The sequence below is a fragment of the Symphalangus syndactylus genome, chromosome 3 (genome assembly GCF_028878055.3).
Source record: "Symphalangus syndactylus isolate Jambi chromosome 3, NHGRI_mSymSyn1-v2.1_pri, whole genome shotgun sequence".
NCBI lineage: Eukaryota > Metazoa > Chordata > Mammalia > Primates > Hylobatidae > Symphalangus > Symphalangus syndactylus.
In genome coordinates, this window is record NC_072425.2 from 135,731,406 (window position 1) to 135,751,857 (window position 20,452).

The 20,452-nt window shown below is 50.9% G+C and overlaps 1 protein-coding gene and 1 long non-coding RNA gene across 3 annotated transcripts in view; one reads left to right on the forward strand and one right to left on the reverse strand.

Annotated features, from left to right (window-relative positions):
- The window catches only part of TREH (trehalase), a 45,258-nt gene extending 43,421 nt beyond the window's left edge, over positions 1–1,837 (reverse strand). For both annotated transcript variants that reach the window (XM_055273387.1, XM_055273388.1), the window contains exon 1: positions 1,726–1,837. In XM_055273387.1, the coding sequence (XP_055129362.1) occupies positions 1,726–1,814 (89 nt within the window). In that variant the 5' untranslated portion in view covers positions 1,815–1,837. The remainder of the gene's footprint in view (positions 1–1,725) is intronic.
- LOC134736223 (uncharacterized) overlaps positions 1–18,954 on the forward strand; it is a 38,769-nt gene extending 19,815 nt beyond the window's left edge. The window contains exons 2-4 of the long non-coding RNA XR_010120110.1: positions 4,115–4,251; positions 16,492–16,656; positions 18,709–18,954. This is a non-coding gene — a long non-coding RNA (uncharacterized lncRNA). The remainder of the gene's footprint in view (positions 1–4,114; positions 4,252–16,491; positions 16,657–18,708) is intronic.
- Positions 18,955–20,452: the final 1,498 nt, after the last annotated feature.

Consider the following 20,452-nt stretch of genomic DNA (forward strand, 5'->3'; position numbering starts at 1 on the left):
GACAAAACACTGGACCACCCAGCCTCTCTCAAGTCCTCATTACAATTGCTCAGGACAAAACCTATTAATTATCCCAGGTATAATTTTCCCCTTTATACTCCACAATTGTCATGGGCAAGCACTGTCAACTCTCCCTGTAACACACACCCCCATTGAACCCCTTGTCTCTGTCTGTAGTCTAACCACTGGAGCCCAAGCCTAAACCTTGTTGCCTGGAGCCCCACTCTCCCCGGACCTGTTCCCCCTCTGCCCCAATCACACAGGCCTTCTTCCCAGTCCCTGAACAGTGCCTCGGGGCCTCTGCACGGCCCTTTCCGTGCCTGGACTGTCCTCTCCCAGATCAGCTCAGCGATGGTTCCTGCCACAATTCTGCTCACACATCACCTCCTCAGAGACACCTTCCGGCCCCATCCTCTCTAACACAACCTCTGCTCACCCACACCAGCGGGTCCTAACTTCTCTCTACTTCAAACTGTGCTTCTGTTACTGTTTTGCTTCTATTATTATTATTATTATTATTATTATTATTATTATTATTATTATTTGAGACAGAGTTTCGCTCTTGTTGCCCAGACTGGAGTGCAATGGCGCGATCTTGGCTCACTGCAACCTCCACCTCCCGAGTTCAAGCGACTCTCCTGCCTCAGCCTCCCGAGTAGCTGGGATTACAGGCGTGCACCACCATGCCCGGCTAATTTTGTATTTTTCGTAGAGATGGGATTTCACTATGTTGGCCAGGCTGGTCTCGAACTCCTGACCTCAGATGATAGCTCCCACCTTGGCCTCCCAAAGTGCTGGGATTACAGGCGTGAGCCACCGTGCCCAGCTGTTTTTCTTCTATTATTATTGTTCTTGCAGGAGCTGGTAAAGTGGCTGATGTGGCCACAGCTCCATAAATCCATGTGGAACAAAGGGTGGACATTGCCTGAGTCCAGGAGACAGGACAGGGTCACTCATCTCTGTCCCTGGTGATGGAAACTCAGGCTCAGGAAAGAGCCTTGACCTGTCCCGGGTCACAGAGAGAGTATTAGGGTCAGGGCTCAAGCCCAGGTTCTGTCGTCAGGCCCTTAGGCTGCCTCTCACACCCAGGCTAGGAAGCTGGAGCAGAAAGTTTGCTAGAACAATCCTGAGAAGAGGCCTGCACAGTTCAAGGGGCAGCTTGGAGGAGGAGAGGAAGGGAGGGCGGGCTCTGGCCAGCGGGCTCTTGGACCTCAGGCCAGGCTCTGGCAGCTACATCTGGTATCAGGACTGCAGGTCCTGGCGGGGGGCAGTGGCTCACGCTTGTATTTCCAGCACAGTCGCCAAGCCTAATGTCCCTTCCAAAGGTGGAAAATTTTGGTAAAAATCAATGACAGGCTGGGTGTGGTGGTGCATGCCTGTGATTCCAGCTACTCAGGAGGCTGAGGCACAAGAATCTCTTGAACCCGGGAGGTCTAGGCTGCAGTGAGTGGAAATGGTGCCACTGTACTCCACCTGGACAACCGAGCAAGACTCTAACAAAAACAAACAAACAAACAAACAAACAAAAAAAAAAAAACAGACTGCAGGTGCAGTGCCCAGCACAGAGCCTGCTACACGGGAATTCTCATTTTCTTCTCTTCTCTACTCTTTCCTTCCTTTATAATCTCTTCCTTTCCCTCTGAAGTACTGACCCCAGAGCTTGAGATCTCATCCCAGCCTCCCTCTTATTGCCATCCTCCCCTGCTACCTTCCCCACACCCCTACCTCTCACAGGGTGGGGGTAGGGCCTCCTGGGACCCCAGTCCCAGCCCCAGCAGCAGTAGCAGGCACAGCTCCCAGGTCCTCCCTGGCATGGTAGCTGTGACTGTGACTGAATGAGCAAGCCCAGGCACCTTTGGCTTGCTGGGCACAGCCTGGCTCACCTGCCTGTCCAAGTCGGCCAAAGTCCAGCCTTTGAGGCGTGGCCACCTGAGGGGACGTGTGCTTGGTCTGTGTGTGGCCCGCTTGCCCCTCCTGCTCTCAGGGCACAGTGGCCACCTCCCCTGCTTCTACTTTGCCTCTTCTATTTCACAGTCTCAGCTGGTGCCAATGGCTCAGGCCCTTCCTCAGAGCATGGGGGTGGGAGTGGGGAATGGGCACCCAAAGGCCAGGGACACAGTCGAGGCCACACACCTGTAACCTGGATGCCAAGTTCCTTGGGTGGCCTCAAGACCACCAACCTCAGAGAGTTACCATTTCCCTTAACATTTCAAATGGAATGGCTCAAGATCCTGTCCCTGGTGTGGTGTGAAATTCAGGGACTCTCATTGTTATCTGCAAGAGATACGGCGGGAGCACAGGACAGTAGAACCATTCTGTCTGGGGAGGACTAAAGGAGACCCACCATAGTGCCATAGTGTGTCATTTGTAATGAGTCTTTTTTTTTTTTTTTTTTTGAGACTGAGTCTCACTCTGTCGCTAGGCTGGAGTGCAGTGGCATGATCTCGGCTCACTGCCACCTCCACCTCCCGGGTTCAAGCAATTCTCCTGCCTCAGCATCCTGAATAGCTGGGACTACAGGCGCCCGCCACCACGCCAAGCTAATTTTTGTATTTTTAGTAGAGACGGGGTTTCACTGTGTTGGCCAGGATGGTCTCAATCTCTTGACCTCATGCTCCGCTCGCCTTGGCCTCCCAAAGTGCTGGGATTACCGGCGTGAGCCACTTCGCCAGTCCTAATGAGTCTTGATGATCGCATAGGAGTTTGCCAAGGGAATGGGCTGGAGACCACTACAATGTATGCAGAGCATGTGAAGAGAAGAGCAAAGCCCTCAGCCTAGCTGCAGAGAACTTGGTGTTCATGCAGGGAAGGGTTTTGAGATAGGCTGGAGGAACATGTTGGCACCAGTCTGGAAATGGTCTTTGCCAAGCCAAGGAATGTAATTCCCCAAAGTGGAACCAGTGGAGAAGTTTGTGAGCTTAAGAAGCAGATTCAGGCTGGGTGCAGTGGCTCACGCCTGTAATCCCACCACTTCGGGAGGCCGAGGCAGGTGGATCACCTGAGGACAGGAGTTCAACACCAGCCTGGCCAACATGGTGAAACCCCGCCTCTACAAAAATACAAAAATTAGCTGGGCATGATGGCGGGTGCCTGTAATCCCAGCTCCTCAGGAGGCTGAGGTGGGAGAATCGCTTCAACTCGGGAGACAGAGGTTGTAGTGAGCCGAGATCGTGCCACTGCACTCCAGCCTGGGCAACAGAGTAAGACTCTGTCTCCAAAAAAAAAAAAAAAAAAAAAGCAGATTCGGTTACTTTAGGAGGCTCATCCCCTCAACATATGGAAGATGAGCTGAAGGGACAGGGGACAGGGGGTGGGCAAGGCACGTGGAGTTTAATGATTGGCGTGACCTCTCCTGAAGGACTTAGGTTTGCTGTTAAGGATGTCAGTTGTGGCACCTGAGCAGTGTTTGCTGCTATTAAAAAGAAAAACCTTAGACAAATTAAATTTAACCGTTTATTCAAGCAAAGAAATGACTCATGAATCAGGCAGCACTCTGAACTAGTAAAGGTTCAGATAGCTTCACCCAGTAATGTGGGCAGCTGGCATTGTTTTTTTGTTTGCTTTGTTTTTTGAGACAAGGTCTCGCTCTGTCGCCCAGGCTGGACAGCTCACTGCAGCCTTGATCTCTCAGGTTCAAGGGATTCTCCCACCTCAGCCTCCTGAGTAGCTGGGACCACAGCACATGCCACCACGCCCAACTAATTTTTAAATTAAAAAAAAAATCTATCTATATATATATATATATATGTATATAGATTTCTTTTTTTAGAGATTGGGTCTCCGCATGTTGTCCAGGCTGGTGTGGAACTCCTGAGCTCAAGCAATCCTCCCGCCTCATCCTCCCAATGTATTGGGATTACAGGTGTGAGCCACCATGACTGGTCAACAATTTTTAAGTGTACAATTCAATTTCCTTTTATTACATTCACAGTGCTGTGCAACCACCCTTGCATTCTTTGGATAAATCTCACTTGGTCATGATGTCTAATCCTTTTAACAAACTGTTGGATTTGGCTTGGGAGTATTTTTTTGAGGAATTTTGCATCAATATGTATAGAGGATATTTGACTGTAATTTTCTTTCCTTGTGATTTGCTTTTATTTTGGACACACAGTCTTGCTCCATCACCCAGGCTGGAATACAGTGGCATGAACACAGCTCACCACAACCTCGACCTCCTGGGGCTCAAGTGATCATCTGGCCTCAACCTTCTGAGTAGCCAGGACTACAGGTGCATGCCACCACGCCTGGGTAATTTTTAAATTTTTTTTGTAGAGACTACATCTGACTGTGTCGCCCAGGCTGGTCTTGAACTCCTGGCCTCAAGTGATCCTCCCACCTTGGCCTCCCAAAGTGTTTCTCCCCAAGTGTGAGCCACCATGCCCAGCCCTCTTGTGATGTCTTTATCTGGCTTTAATATCAGGGTAATGTTAGCCTCATAGCGTGAGTTAGGAAATACGCCCCTCTTCTATTTGTGGAAGTGTTTGAGAAAGATTAATGTTAATTCTTTAAATGTTTGGTAGAATTTACCAATGAAGCCATCTGGTCCTGGACCATATTAGGCAGAAACAATACATATATGGGGGATGGGGGTAGAGAGAGAGAGTTTGAGAGGTAGCTGGCAAGTCCAAAATCTCTAGGGTAGGCTGGCAGGCTGGAGAAACAGGGAAGAAGCTGCAGTTCAAGTCTGAAGGCAGCGTGCTGGGAGAATTCCCTCTTCTTCTGGGGAGGTCAGTCTTTTTTTTTTTTTTTTTTTTTGAGATGAAGTCTTGCTCTGTTGCCCAGGCTGGAGTGCAGTGGCACGATCTCAGCTCACTGCAAACTCCGCCTCCCGGGTTCCGGCCATTCTCCTGCCTCAGCCTCTCCGAGTAGCTGGGACTACAGGCGCCCGCCACCACAGCCGGCTAATTTTTGTTTGTATTTTTAGTAGAGACGGGGTTTCACCATGGTCTCGATCTGCTGACCTCGTGATCCGCCCGCCTCGGCCTCCCAAAGTGCTAGGATTACAAGCGTGAGCCACCGCGCCCGGCCGGAGGTCAGTCTTTTTCAAATTAAAGTCTTCAACTGATTGGATAAGGCTCGTCCAAGTTAGGGAGGGTAACCTGCTTTACTCAAAGTCTACAAATTTAAATGTTATTTTCATCTAAAAAATATCTTCACAGAAACATCTAGAATAATGCTTGACCAACTATCTGGATACCTTTGCCTAGCCATGTTGACACATAAAATTAAACATCTTTTTTTTCTTTTTTTTGAGATGGAGTCTCGCTCTGTTGCCCAGGCTGGAGTGCAGTGGCGCGATCTTGGCTCACTGCAACCTCTGCCTCCTAGGTTTAAGTGATTCTCCCGCCTCAGCCTCCTGAGTAGCTGGGATTACAGACGCCCACCACCACACCCAGCTACTTTTTGTATTTTTAGTAGAGATGGGGTTTCACCGTGTTAGCCAGGCTGGTCTTGAATTCCTGGCCTCAGGTGATCCACCCGCCTTGGCCTCCCAAAGTGCTAGGATTACAGGCATGAGCCACTGCGCCCGGCATAGACATCTTTTTTTATTGCAAGTTTTTTACTGCCATCTCTTTACTTTTTATGCCTATTGGGACTTTTTACTTCTTGCATCAGTTTAGATAATTTCTATTTCTAGGAATTTTTCTGTTTCATCTAGGTTATCTAATTTGTTGGCATATACTTGTTTATAGTAGTCTATTTTCAATTTTGTAAGGTCAATAGTAGTGCCTCTGCACTCATTCTGATTTTATGTGTGTCTTCTCTGTCAATTTTATTGATCTTTTCATAGGACCAACTTTTTGGTCTCTATGACCTCTGCCTCCTGAGTAGCTGGGCTTACTTATTAGTAAGGGCTTACTTACTTATTAGCCTGCTATCACACCAGGCTAATTTTTTGTATTTTCGTAGAGACGGGGTTTCATCATGTTACCCAGGGTGGTCTTGAACTCTCGAGCTCAGGCAATCCACCCACCTTGGCCTCCCAAAGTGCTAGGATTACAGGCATGAGCCAACGTGCCCAGCCAATGTTCTTTAAAAAAAAACACACAACTCTATCGTGATCGTACTAACTTACATTCTCACCAACAGTATACAAGGGTTCCTTTTCTTCACATCCTCACCAGCATTTGTTATTGCCTGTCTTTTGGATAAAAGCCATTTTAACCGAAATGAGATAATATCTCATTGTAGTTTTGATTTGCATGTCTCTGATGATCAGTTATGTAGCGCACCTTTTCATATACCTGTCCGCGATTCATATGTCTTCTTTTAAGCAAGGTTTATAGTGATTCAGATCTTGTGCCCATTATGCAGACTGGCTTTGTTCTGGGGGATCTCCTCACTATGTTGCACAGGCTGGTCTCAAACTCCTGGGCTTGATCAATCCTCCCGCCTTGGCCTCCCAAAGTGCTAGGATTACAGGTGTGAACCACCATGCCTAGCCAGTAGTTGTTTTTTTTTTTTTTTTTTTTGAGACGAAGTCTTGCTCTGTCACCTAGGCTAGAGTGCAGTAGCACGATCTTGGCTCACTGCAACCTCCGCCTCCTGGATTCGAGTGATTATCCTGCCTCAGCCTCCCGAGTAGCTGGGACTACAGGCACCCACCACCACACCTGGCTAATTTTTGTATTTTTAGTAGAGATGGGGTTTCACCATATTGGCCAGGCTGTTCTTGAACTCCTGACCTCGTGATCCACCCACCTCAGCCTCCCAAATTGCTGGGATTACAGGCGTGAGACACCACGCCCGGCCTCCAGCAGTTCTTTTTTCAGTATTATACATTTACAGCTAACCAAGTCTACTCAAATAACACTACATTTCATGGTAGTGTTAACTACCTTATGATAACAAAGTAGTCTTAACTTCTCCCTCCTGTCCCTTCTATCATTGCTGTCATGCAGTTCCCTTATCCACAAACTAGAATCGTTGAATACACAGTTGCTATTACAGATTGAGCACCCCAAATCTGATAACCCAAAATCTGAAATGCTCCAAAATCCAAAACTTTTTGAGTACAGACATAACGATCAAAGGAAATGCTCACTGAAGCATTTCAGATTTTGGACGATCAGATTTGGGATTTTGAACCAGTAAGTATATTGCAAATATTTCAAAATTCAAAAAAAAAATCCAAAATCCAAAATTCTCCTGGTATCAAGCATTTTGGATAAATGCCCTGTTTTATTTTGAACAAACCATTATCTGTTAGATTAACTAAGGATCAGAAAAGTAAAAGCTTTTATTTTACCTTCACTTATTCCTTCTCTAAAGCTCTTCCCTTGTTTATATAGTTCAAAGTTTCTAACTTGTATCATCTTTCTTTTCTCTGAAGAAGTTTTTTTTTTAAATACTTCTTGCAAGACAGGTCTACAGATTCTCTCAATTTTTGTTGGCTTGTGAAAGTTCTCATTTCTCCATCACTTTTTTTCTTTTTCTTTCCTTTCTTTCTTTCTTTTCTTTCTTTCTTTTTTTTTTTTTTAAGACAGATTCTTGCTCTGTTGCCCAGGCTGGAGTGCAGTGGTGCGATCTCGGCTCACTGCAATCTCCGCCTCTCAGGTTCCAGTGATCCTCCAGCCTCAGCGCCCCCAAGTAGCTGGGACCACAGGCATGTGCCACCACCAAAGTTTGTATTTTTTTTGTAGAGACGGGGTTTCACCATGTTGCCTAGGCTGGTCCCAAACTCCTAAGCTCAAAGCCATCTGCCTGCCTCGGCCACCCAAAGGGCTGGGATTACAGGCATGAGCCACTGTGCTGGCCTCTCCATCACTTTTGAAGGATGGTTTTGCAGGAAAGAGATTCTCGGGATTATAGGTTGGTGGGGTCATCTTCTCTGTCAATGCTTTAAATATCTCATATGGTTCTCTTCTTCCTTGCATGGTTCCTAAGAAGTCTGATGTTATTTTTATCCTTGGTCCTCCATAGGTAAGGTTTTTTTACTCCTCTGGCCTCTTTCAAGACTTTTTATCTTTGAATTTCTGCAATTTGAATATAATATGCCTAGGTGTTGATTTTTTCTTCTTTTTGGGAGGGCATCTGTCTTCCTTAGTATTTTCTGAGCTTCCTGGATCTGTGGTTTGGTGTCTGATATAAATTTGGGGAAATTCTCAGTCATTATTGTTTCAAATATCTCTTCAGTTCCCTCTTTCTTGCTCTGTATTCCCATTCATGCCTATCTAATGCCTTTTGTCATTGTCCCACAGTTTTGGATATTCTGTTCTGTCTGTTTCAGTCTTGCCTCTCTTTGCTTTTGAGTTTTGGAAGTTTCTATTAACATATCCTCAAGTTCAGGGATTCTTTCCTCAGCTGCGTCCAGTCTACTAAAGAGCTGATCAAAGGCATTTCGTTAGTGTTTTCTTTTTCCTCGTTGTACTTCCTCTTTGTTTTTTTCTTAGAATTTTCATTGCTCTGCTTAAATTACTTATCTGTTCTTGCATGTTGTCTACTTTTTCCATGAGCACCCTTGGCATGTTAATCATAGTTGTTTCAAATTTCCGGCCTGATAATTCCAACATCCCCGCTATAGTTGAGTCTGGTTCTGATACTTGCTCTGTCTCTTCAAGTGGTATTTTCTGCCTTTTAGTATGAGTTCTAGTTTTTTCTTGAAACCAAACCAGTACTGGGTGAAAGAAACCCAGTGTGGAGGTGTCTACTCTGGTAAGTTGTGACTGTCTGTATCTGCCTGTCTGTCTCCAGTTTTGGAGGCAGCTCTGTGACCTTAACTTGCTCTGTGACCTTAATTCTCTGACAGATCTAAGAAGAGTTGTTGGTGTTGTTTATTCAGCTTTTTACTTGTTGTTAAGACGGAGTGACAATTGCCACACTCCTTACACCCTAGGCCAGAAACAAGAAACCCCCATTTAGTTTTTTTTGTTTGTTTTTTTTTTTTGAGACTGAGTCTCACCCTGTCGCCCAGGTTGGAGTGCAACAGCACAATCTCAGCTCACTGCAACCTCTGCCTCCTGGATTCAAGCGATTCTCCTGCCTCAGCCTCCCCAGTAGCTGGGATTACAGGCATGCCTCACCACACCCAGCTAATTTTTGTATTTTCATTTTTTTTATTTTTTTATTTTTTATTTTTTTTTATTTTTTGAGACGGAGTCTTGCTCTGTCCCCCAGGCTGGAGTGCAATGGCGCGATCTCAGCTCACTGCAAGCTCCGCCTCCCGGGTTCACGCCATTCTCCTGCCTCAGCCTCCCGAGTAGCTGGGACTACAGGCGCCCACCAACACGTCCGGCTAATTTTTTGTATTTTTTACTAGAGACGGGGTTTCACCGTGTTAGCCAGGATGGTCTCGATCTCCTGACCTCGTGATCCGCCCGCCTCGGCCTCCCAAAGTGCTGGGATTACAGGCTTGAGCCACCGCGCCCGGCCTAATTTTTGTATTTTTAGTACAGACAGGGTTTCACCATGTTGGCCAGACTGGTCTCAAACTCTCCTGAGACTTCAGGTGATCCTCCCACCTTGGCCTCCCAAAGTGCTGGGATTACAGGCATGAGCCACCGTGCCTGGCCGGTTCTCTTTGTATTTTCTTTTTATTTTATTTTCTAGAGACAGGGTTTTCCTCTGTCACCCATGCAGGAGTGCAGTGGCTCAGTGACAGCTCCTTGCAACCTTGAACTCCTGAGCTCAAACAATCCTTCCACCTCGTCCTCCCAAATAGCTGGGACTACAGGCATGTGCCATAATGCCTGCCTAATTTTAAAAGTTACAGCTCACCATGTTGCCCAGGCTGGCCCTGAAATCCTGTCTTCAAGTGATCCTCTTGCCTTGGCCTCTCAAAGCACTGGGATTACAGGTGTGAGCCATCACACCCAGCCCTTTCTTAATTTTTATTTTATTATTATTATTATCATTTTTTTTTTTTTTTTTTTTTTTTGAGACGGAGTCTCGCGCTTTCACCCAGGCTGGAGTGCAGTGGCGCGATCTCAGCTCACTGCAAGCTCCGCCTCCCGGGTTCACGCCATTCTCCTGCCTCAGCCTCTCCGAGTAGCTGGGACTACAGGCGCCCGCCACCACGCCCGGCTAATTTTTTGTATTTTTAGTAGAGACGGGGTTTCACCGTGGTCTCGATCTCCTGACCTCGTGATCCACCCGCCTCGGCCTCCCAAAGTGCTGGGATTACAAGCGTGAGCCACCGCGCCCGGCCTATTATTATCATTTTTGAGGCAGGATCTTGCTCTATTGCCCAGGCTGGAATGCAGTGGCACAATCACAGCTCACTGCAGCCTCCACTTCCTGAGCTTAAGTAATCTCACCTCAGTGTCCTGGGTAGCTGTGATTACAGGTGTGCACCACCACACTTGGCTAATTTTTTATTTTTGTAGAGATGGGGTCTCACTGTGTCTGGAATTGGTGGGTTCTTGGTCTCACTGACTTCAAGAATGAAGCTGCGTATCCTCGCGGTGAGTGTTACAGCTCTTAAGGTGATGTGTCTGGAGTTTGTTCCTTCTGATGTTCGGATGTGTTCAGAGTTTCTTCCTTCTGGTGGGTTCAAGGTCTTGCTGGCTCAGGTGTGAAGCTGCAGACCTTCGCGGTGAATGTTACAGCTCTTAAGGCGGCGCCTCTGGAGTTGTTTGTTCCTCCCAATGGGTTTGTGGTCTCTCTGGCTTCAGGAGTGAAGCTGCAGACCTTCGCGGTGAGTGTTACAGCTCATAAAGGCAGTGTGGACCCAAAGAGTGAGCAGCAACAGGATTTATTGCAAAGAGCAAAAGAACAAAGCTTCCACAGTGTGGATGGGGACCCCAGCAGGTTGCCCCTGCTGGCTGGGGCAGCCTGCTTTTATTCTCTTATCTGGCCCCACCCACATCCTGCTGATTGGTAGAGCCCAGTGGTCTGTTTTGACAGGGTGCTGATTGGTGCATTTACAATCCCTGAGCTAGACATAAAGGTTCTCCACGTCCCCACTAGATTAGCTAGATACAGAGTGTCGACACAAAGGTTCTCCAAGTCCCCACCAGAGTAGCTACAGAGTGTCGATTGGTGCACTCACAAACCCTGAGCTAGACACAGGGTGCTGATTGGTGTGTTTACAAACCTTGAGCTAGATACAGAGTGCCGATTGGTATATTTACAATCCCTGAACATTACAATGTTCTCCAAGGCCCCACCAGAGTAGCTAGATACAGAGTGTGGACTGGTGCATTCATAAACCCTGAGCTAGACACAGGGTGCTGATTGGTGTATTTACAATCCCTGAGCTAGACATAAAGGTTCTCCACATCCCCACCAGACTCAGGAGCCCAGCTGGCTTCACCCAGTGGATCCCACACCGGGGCTGCAGGTGGAGCTGCCTGCCAGTCCCGCACTGTGCACCCGCACTCCTCAGCCCTTGAGTGGTCGATGAGCGCAGTGGAGTAGGGGGCAGTGCTCATCGGGGAGGCTCGGGCCACACAGGAGCCCACGGAGCGGGTGGGAGGCTCAGGCATGGCGGGCTGCAGGTCCCGAGCCCTGTCCTGCAGGAAGGCAGCTAAGGCCCGGTGAGAAATCGAATGCAGCACCGGTAGGCTGGCACTGCTGGGGGACCCAGTACACCCTCCGCAGCCGCTGGTCCAGGTGCTAAGCCCCTCATTGCCCGTGGCCGGCAGGGCCAGCCGGCTGCTCCGAGTGCAGGGCCAGCCAAGCCCACGCCCACCCGGAGCTCCAGCTTGCCCGCAAGCGCCGCGCACAGCCCCGGTTCCCGCTCGCGCCTCTCCCTCCACACCTCCCTGCAAGCTGAAGGAGCCGGCTCTGGCCTTGGCCGGCCCAGAAAGGGGCTCCCACAGTGCAGCGGTGGGCTGAAGGGCTCCTCAAGTGCCGCCAAAGTGGGAGCCCAGGCAGAGGAGGTGCGGAGAGCGAGCGAGGGCTGTGAGGACTGCCAGCACGCTGTCACCTCTCATCACTATGTTGCCTTGGCTGGTTTTGAAATCCTGGGCTCAAGTGATTCTCCCACCTCAGCCTACCAAATGTTGGGACCACAGGGGTGAGCCACTATACTCCCTGGCCCTTTTTAATACTTTCCATCTGTTTATTGATACTCTTTCTTCAGTATATAGTGGTCACTTTTTTTTTTTTTGAGATGGAGTCTTGCTCAGTTGCCCAGGCTGGAGTGCAGTGGGGCAATATGGGGTCACTGCAATCTCCGCCTCCTGGGTTCAAGCGATTCTCCTGCCTCAGCCTCCAGAGTAGCTGGGATTACAGGCGCCCGCCACCATACCCAGGTAATTTTTGTATTTTTAGTAGAAGACAGGGTTTCACCATGTTGGCCAGACTGGTCTTGAACTCCTGACCTCAGGCGATCCACCCACCTCGGCTTCCCAAAGTGCTGGGATTACAGGTGTGAGCCACCGTGCCCAGCCTAGTGGTCACTCCTATAAGACAATTTCTCTTGCCTGCTTGTGTGTGTCTGTGTGTGTGTCATACTTTCCTGGTTTTTTGTTTGTGTCTCGTAATTTTTTGTAGGAAAACAAACATTTTAGATAACATATTGTAGCAATGCTGGGTACTGGCTGCCTCACCACACTCTAGCCAGAGCGTGCTATTGTTCATTTGTGTATTTGGGGAGCGACTGGCTGAATTATGTTCCTGGTCTATTTCCCGCCCTCTGTGTTAAACCCATGAGGTTGCTCCTCAGGGAGACACAGCTTTGGGGATGGCTACACCCACTCTGGGGTGACAGTGGTCTTGGCAGGGCTCCCTTCCTCTCTTTCCCTGAGCACATCCAGCAGTTAAACTCCACTAATTGCTAGCTGATTTTACAATTGTTTTAACGATGCCCTGGGGGATAAATAGATCTAGAGACAATCCATTCAAATTCAGACTCCTTTGAAGGAATAATATCAGGGGCAGAAATAAATTATACATATTTATTCGGGCCCCACCTCCCCCGCTCTCCTTCCCAGCATTGAGCCCTTGATTGCCTGGGCCCAGGCTGGGGGTTTTCGGTATTTGTAAAGCCTTTGGACTAAGGAAGTGAGTGGAAGGCTGGAGGTGTGGGGCTTGGCGCTGGGGCACTTGGGGTAGGAGGGATAGGTCTTCCCCCCAGAGCAGGATTTCCACCCTATTCAAGGTTCCAGGAGGGAGCTAGGCCCCTACCCATGACCTCCAGGTCGTGACCCTGCCCCCCACCTCACTCTGATCAGAGGACAGGCTGGAAGGTAGGAGGGAATGAAGAGGCAGGGAAAGACAGGAACTGGTGCAGAGGTTTAATGGGACAGGAGCTGGGGCCAGGTGAGGAGGGGAGGGCGGTCACCGTGGCAGGAGGCTGAGCAGGAGGCTGGGAAAAAGGGTGGCCGCCAGACAGTGGGGCTCCAGGAAAGCCAGCTGGGCCCCTGAGGTCAGCCAGTCGCCATAGCTGTCCAGTAGCATCAGGACCACGCCATTCGTCCAGCCAAAGCCCTCCTGGAAGAGGCAGGGCAATGGGGCCAGGTTTCTGGGGAAGCCCCAAACCCTTGGTGGGGGCTGTGGGCTCTCTCCCCAGGGGCATTGGCCCTGCCTAACCCCAGCGGTACAGGGAGCACCAGTCAGCTCCTGCCCCAGGCCCATATGCAGGTGAGCACACTGAGGCCTGGGGCGGGGGTCGTGGGCAGCAGAGCCCAGGAGTTCCCTGTAGAGCGATGGCCAGCCCACCCCAGGCCTGCTCACCTGAACTTCATACTCCTCTCTGCCACCGGGCTCTCCACCGTTGCTAATGTCATACTGGGAATAAGAGGGAGGACCGTAGGTCAGGCACTGCCCCCACCCCACACACCCCCAGCCACAGGGACAACAAACAACCTTGTAGGGAGAAGCCGCTCTGCCTGCCCAGCAGCCCCTGCAGTGCCCAGGAGTGGCCACTGGGCGCCGCCACCATCCCAGCTGCGTTGGCCCTGGGCCCTGCCAAGCCTGACCGTCCCGCCTCAGCTTCTCATGCATGGCTGACTTTAGCGAGTAGACATCAAAGTTGGTTCGGATCCAATTCTGCGGCATAGTGGTAGATCAGGATCCGGCTGCCCTAGAAGGTTCCAGACATTCCCGTGACTGTGGGTGGGGCTGGACTGTGAGCCAGGACGCTGGGCCCGGCGGGAAGCCAGATGTCCCCTTCCTGGCCCTTCTCTTCTCGGCTCACAGCTGCCCCCCGGTGGCTCCGCGGGACCCGCAGGCTGGGACAAGGGGCACAGCCGGAGGAAGCGTCCTCCCCTGCAGGTCCTGTTCAGGGTTGGGAGGGGGCGGTGCTGTCTGCGGTGGACTCGAGCCACCTGCTGTGCCTTCACCTCCAGGTATTTCAGAGCCTTATCCGCCACGCCGGGGTCAGAGGAACACCTGGCCCAGAGTGGAGTGAGGTTGGATGGGTAAAACTCCTGGTTCTCCTTGTTCTCAAGGTCGTAGTCGAACCAGGCACTGGTCTGCTCATCCCACAGGACTGTGTTCAGGGCTGCCAAGCGCTGCTCCCGCAGGGTTCTGTACTTTGTGGCCTGGGAGTCGTTCCCTGGGGCAGTGCTGCCTTTGGGCCCTACCAGAGCCCTCTAGAAAGAACTTCTGAGGTCAGATGGGCAGCATCTACTCTAACACCTCACCTCCTCCAGGAAGGCTCCCCACCCTCCCCAGGAAACCCCAGCCTGTCCTGTCTCCTCTAGGCTGCCTGCACTGTCTCTGGCACCACTGGGTAGATGTTCACTGCCCGCTGGGCTCTCTCCTTCCCTGAGCTCCTGGGCCAGGCCTCTGTCTCAGGAGGAATCAGGGCTACTGCTTGCTCAGCCCCGTCCTGAGCTACTTTGCTCATCCACATCCCCTCACCTGCGGAAAGAGTTTGGGGTTTTATCCCGTCCCTAGTCCTACCACTGGAGCCCAAGCCCAGACCCTCTTGCTTGGAGCCCCACTTTCCCTGGATCTGTTCCCCCTCTGCCCCAATCACACAGGCCTTCTTCCCAGTCCCTGAACAGCGCCTCAGGGCTTCTGCACGGCCCTTTCCGTGCCTGGACTGTCCTCTCCCAGATCGGCTCAGCGATGGTTCCTGCCACAATTCTGCTCACACATCACCTCCTCAGAGACACCTTCCCTCCCCATCCTCTCTAACACACCCTCTGCTCACCCACACCAGCGGGCCCTAACTTCTCTCTACTTCAAAGTGTGCTTCTGTTACTGTTTTGCTTCTATTATTATTGTTCTTGCAGGAGCTGGTAAAGTGGCTGATGTGGCCACAGCTCCATAAATCCATGTGAAAGCGAAGGGTGGACATTGCCTGAGTCCAGGAGACAGGACAGGGTCACTCATCTCTGTCCCTGGTGATGGAAACTCAGGCTCAGGAAAGAGCCTTGACCTGTCCCGGGTCACAGAGAGAGTATTAGGGTCAGGGCTCAAGCCCAGGTGCTGTCCTCAGGCCCTTAGGCTGCCTCTCACACCCAGGCTAGGAAGCTGGAGCAGAAAGTTTGCTAGAACAATCCTGAGAAGAGGCCTGCACAGTTCAAGGGGCAGCTTGGAGGAGGAGAGGGAGGGAGGGCGGGCTCTGGCCAGTGGGCTCTTGGACTTCAGGCCAGGCTCTGGCAGCTGCATCCGGTATCAGGCCTGTAGGTCCAGTGCCTATTATGGGGCCTATTATGACTGCACAAGGGGCCTCAAGTTCATTCAAGCCAAGCCCCTCAGTTCTACAGAGAACCACACAGTGGTTGCAGGGGAGATTTGCCCAAGGTTGGTGGGTTGGTCATGGGGGCAGGCCCGAACTCGTCTCTATTTTTTTGCATTCTGGCTCTCCTGATGTTCCAGGCCCATCTCTGAGTCATCCCTGGACAGGAGAGATCCCAGAGGGTAAATAGGACATGAGCCTGCAGTGAGGGGAGACAGAGGAGGAGAGAACTCCCTGAAACAAGAGGAGAGGAGGCGCTGGCGGGGAGGACACAGGTAGGGCAGCGGGCAGACCACCAAGGGGCAGGCTTGCTGCTTTGCAACCTGACCCCCAGCCTGTGTGCCTCATTGCCGCCTCCTCCTCCCAGGGCAGGGCCTCCGCCTCAACCAGAGCCTGGAGCAAGACAAGGAAGGCTCCATTTCCCTCCTCCTACTCCTCTACTCAAACCACAGCCATCTGTGCATCAAAAACTTTTTTTTTTTTTTTAACCCTCAGCTGCCTGATGCCCATGGTTGGGGTTTGGGCTGAGTCACCGAGGACCGCCTGCATACACCAGGGAGGGCTCCTGAGCACCCATTCTCAGACTTTGCACGTTTCCAAAATTCTGCATGTGACAGCAATTTTTGCAGAAAGGGGGTGGAGTGTGCCTGTGGGCCAGTCACCAGCCTGCTGCAGCTGCCCGTGGTTGCCTCTGTCTGCCAGGGCTGCACGACCTCTGGTTTTCACCTCAACCACTGTGGCTTCCTCTCTCCCCGTGGGAACAGGGCATGGGGTGAGGGGGCCACCATGCCCAGACAACTAGGCATCTCCCTGCCAGGCCAGGAGTTCCACTGCCACAGCCCAGTACCAATGCAAATTCAGATGCAACCAAGTGACCCCAACTCAAGTTACATTCCCTTTCTCCCCCACAGGCTCTGCAGTCCCTGGGATTCGCAGTGTTAGTTGATCTCCGGGAGACACTAGTTCCCAGGAGACCCCAGTGAAGGCCTGGCTGTACCATCATAGGCTGTGTGCCCTTGGGCAAGAACCTCTACCATTCCTCGTTGCCTGTATATAAATTGAAGGCTTTGCTCCAGGTCAGTGTTGCAAACTCAAATTCCAGTAACAGGAATGTGCAAAATATGTTGCGGATAAAGGAGCCAACAGTGCAAGGGGGAAGTGAGTGTTGGGGACCTAGTCTTGGGGTGACGGGAACTGGGCTGAACCAGAAGCGTATTCCTGTGTAAGGGAGGCCGCTGCTGCAGAGGGTGGCTGCTGTGGGGGCTGAGGGATCCTGATTTGTCAAAGGAAGGTGGAAATTTATATTTCAACTCACATGCTCCTGTTTTTAAAATGTCTCAAGGTCTCTAATTCTGACTGTAAATCTAAGAGTGATTCCTGTGTGTGGTTAGGAGGAGTCTGACCTCCACCAAAGGGGCTTTGTGGGCCGGGACTTCGTCCTCCTGTAGAACGCAGGACCCCATCCTTGAATGCAGCCTCAGCCTGGAATGTTGACACAATCATTTGGTGCCCCTTTAAATTGATATTCTATATACATATTGGTATCTGTAATATGTAGAGATCTCTTACAAGTCTAAAAGAAAGATAGGGCCGGGCGCAGTGGCTCATGCCTCTAATCCCAGCACTTTGGGAGGCCGAGGCAGGCGGATCACCTGAAGTCAGGAGTTTGAGACCAGCCTCACCAACATGGTGAAGCCCTAGCCCATAAGGACACAGCTCTGGGCTGCCCTCGGGGTTGTGTGTACCTGAGTCCCCACCCACATCTCACCACTTAGCTTGTCTGCCCAGTCTTTCTTGACATATTTACAAGCAGATACATCATTGGTGGGAAAAACAGAACACTTTAAAATATGAGTTCAGCTTTGATTTTAAGGAGAAGCTGCAAGCTGTCTGAAGGGCTGGGAAGGGCACCACAGGAGACGCAGCTCAGCCTCTTCTTAGTCCTCAGCAACTCAGCTCTGACCCCAAGTTTCACCCCATGCAGCAAGGGCTCTGAGCCCTCCTGGGTCCACCATCCTTAGAAAGCAGCTTGGGGGAGGGAAGTCTCATTGTCCCCACTGCAAATTATTTCTTTGGGGAAAAGCTACTAGTTTCCTTCTCAATGCCTGTTCTTAGGGTATCAGTGTGACCAGCTTTGTTTAAGTTGATTTTCCAGGCTCCCCTACAGTTCGGGGTGGCCAGGGACCCGGTTCTGGCAAATGAGACATAAGTGGACGTCACTGCAAAAGGATCCGAGGCAGGCTCCTAAAACGGGAGAGACTCAACCGGCTCTGTGTTGAGTCCTTTGCCCTCCCTCTCCCTGCGTTGATGCAGATGAAAGGCTTGGCACTGCAGCAGCCACCTTGCATCCACGAGGCAGTAAACCTCAGCCAACAGCCACCTGCTTCGGACGTCAGCCCAGGAAGGTGGAAAGAGACTGGGTTCTCGATGGCAAATTTGAGTCATGACAGCCCTAGACTTCTGTGATATGAAAAAACAACCCTCTGGCCGGGCGCGGTGGCTCACGCTTGTAATCCCAGCACTTTGGGAGGCCGAGGCGGGCGGATCACGAGGTCAGGAGATCGAGACCACGGTGAAACCCCGTCTCTACTAAAAATACAAAAAAATTAGCCGGGCGTGTTGGCGGGCGCCTGTAGTCCCAGCTACTCGGAGAGGCTGAGGCAGGAGAATGGCGTGAACCCGGGAGGCAGAGCTTGCAGTGAGCCGAGATTGGCAAATTTGAGTCATGACAGCCCTAGACTTCTGTGATATGAAAAAACAACCCTCTTAGTTGTTTAAGTCACTGGTTTTCAGATTTCTGTCACAACTGAAGGGAATCTCAAGCAGATCCTTCCTCTGAGCATCTGCTCTCTTCTCAAGGGGACTTCTGGTCACACACTTTCCTTCATTCCCATTACATTTCCGTCCAGGTTCTAATGTCCTAGGGATATTGTAGCACGCCTCCGCCTGGCCTAACTTCAACCTCCCTCGGGATGTGAGAGGCAGACCTCACTGCAGGAAGAGGGTGAAGGAAAGGTGTCCGTTAATGCATAAAGAACCAAGGACTAATATCCATATATACAGACCCAAACATCAGGTGACACTGAGCGTGTACATCCACAGCTTCTCACACCTGCCTTGTCTCGTAGACACCAGCTCTGGATCCCCAGACCTCTCACCTGAGCTCTAGGGCAAATGCTTCCCGACGTCCCCAGAAGCAGGCAGCGAGGCTGGGACGGTGTGGAGCTGCACACTTCCAGCTTCTGGGTTGCTGGCAAGGCCCTGTCATCACTCGATTTCCGGGTGTCTGCTTCACAGTCATCTGTTAAACTGCCATATGTGTTTTATGCACCTTCCTGGGTTGTGCTACAGCTGATAATAAAATCATTTGAGAATTTTGTGTTGTTGTTGTTTGAGATGGAGGCTCGCCCTGTTGCCCAAGCTGGAGTGCAGTGGCGAGATCTCGGCTCACTGCAACCTCTGCCTCCCGGGTTCAAGCGATTCTCCTGCCTCAGCCTCCCGAGTGGCTGGGACTATAGGCATGTGCCACGACACTCAGCTAATTTCTGTATTTTTAGTAGAGACGAGGTTTCACCATGTTGGCCAGGCTGGTCTCGAACTCCTGACCACAGGTGATCCACCCACCTCGGCCTCCCAAAGTGCTGGGATTACAGGTGTGAGCCACTGCGCCCGGACATTTTTGAGAATTTTTAAAAAGAGTCTATCAGAGCCAGGCTCGGTTGGCCAACATGGTGAAACCCTGTCTGTACTAAAAATACAAAAATTAGCCGGATATGGTGGCGGGTGCCTGTAGTCCCAGCTACTCGGGAGGTTGAGGCAACAGAGCGAGACTCTGTCTTAAAAAAAAAAAAAAAAAAGTTCACCACCCAGCTTGGTTTGGCCCCATTTGGACGGGAGGGGAGAGGGCCCTGGAAGGCCCTAGGCTGGCCTTGGGGCCAGGCCAGCAGTGAAGCAGCTGGCACATGAGGTGGCCTCCCGGGGCAGCAGAGCTGGCAGGGCAGGGCGGGCCAGGCCAGGAGGGCTCTGACTGATCCTTGGAGCTCTAACAGGAAGCTGCACACCCATTCACTCTCTTAGAATAGCTGTGCACCTGCAGATAACCAGTTTCTGTTGTGGTGAGTAGTAGTTAAATAAATAAATAAATAAGCAGGCAAAGAACAAGCTTGTCTTTACTGTGACAGTCATTTGCTGCTGTGAAACTACTATGGTCTAACACCTCCGACTCACTTTCCTCAATCATTGCTGCCTGCAACGGCAGGAACTCGGGGCCAAAAGAGCACCTGCCCTAGCACAGAGCTCAGGCCTGCCCATCCCACTGCCCCACCCCCTGGGACCACCTGCCTTTGACCTCTGAGACCACATTTGGCTTACATGCAGGCAAGTCATATGACTTCTCTGAGCCTCAGTTTCTTCTTTTGCAAAGTGGGGATAAATAACAGCTCTCTTCAAAAGCAGTTGTAAGAGTTGGAAATGATAAGCTGGGCGCGGTGGCTCATACCTGTAATCCCAGCAGTTTGGGAGGCCGAGGCATGTGGATCACCTGACCTCAGGAGTTTTGAGACCAGCCTGACCAACATGGTGAAACCCCATCTTTACTAAAAGTACAAAATTAGCCGGGCATGGTGGCGCATGCCTGTAATCCCAGCTATTTGGGAGGCCGAGGCAGGAGAATTGCTTGAACCTGGAAGGTGGAGGTTGTAGTGAGCTGAGATCACGCCATTGCACTCTAGCCTGGGGAATAAGAGCGAAACTCCATCTCAAAAAAAAAAAAAAAAAAAAGTTGGAAATGATGTATTTTAGCCGCGCAGGTAGTCAGCCATACACCTGTTTCACTTATGGGTAGAAACACCGCAGTTGACTCCATTTCAGCAG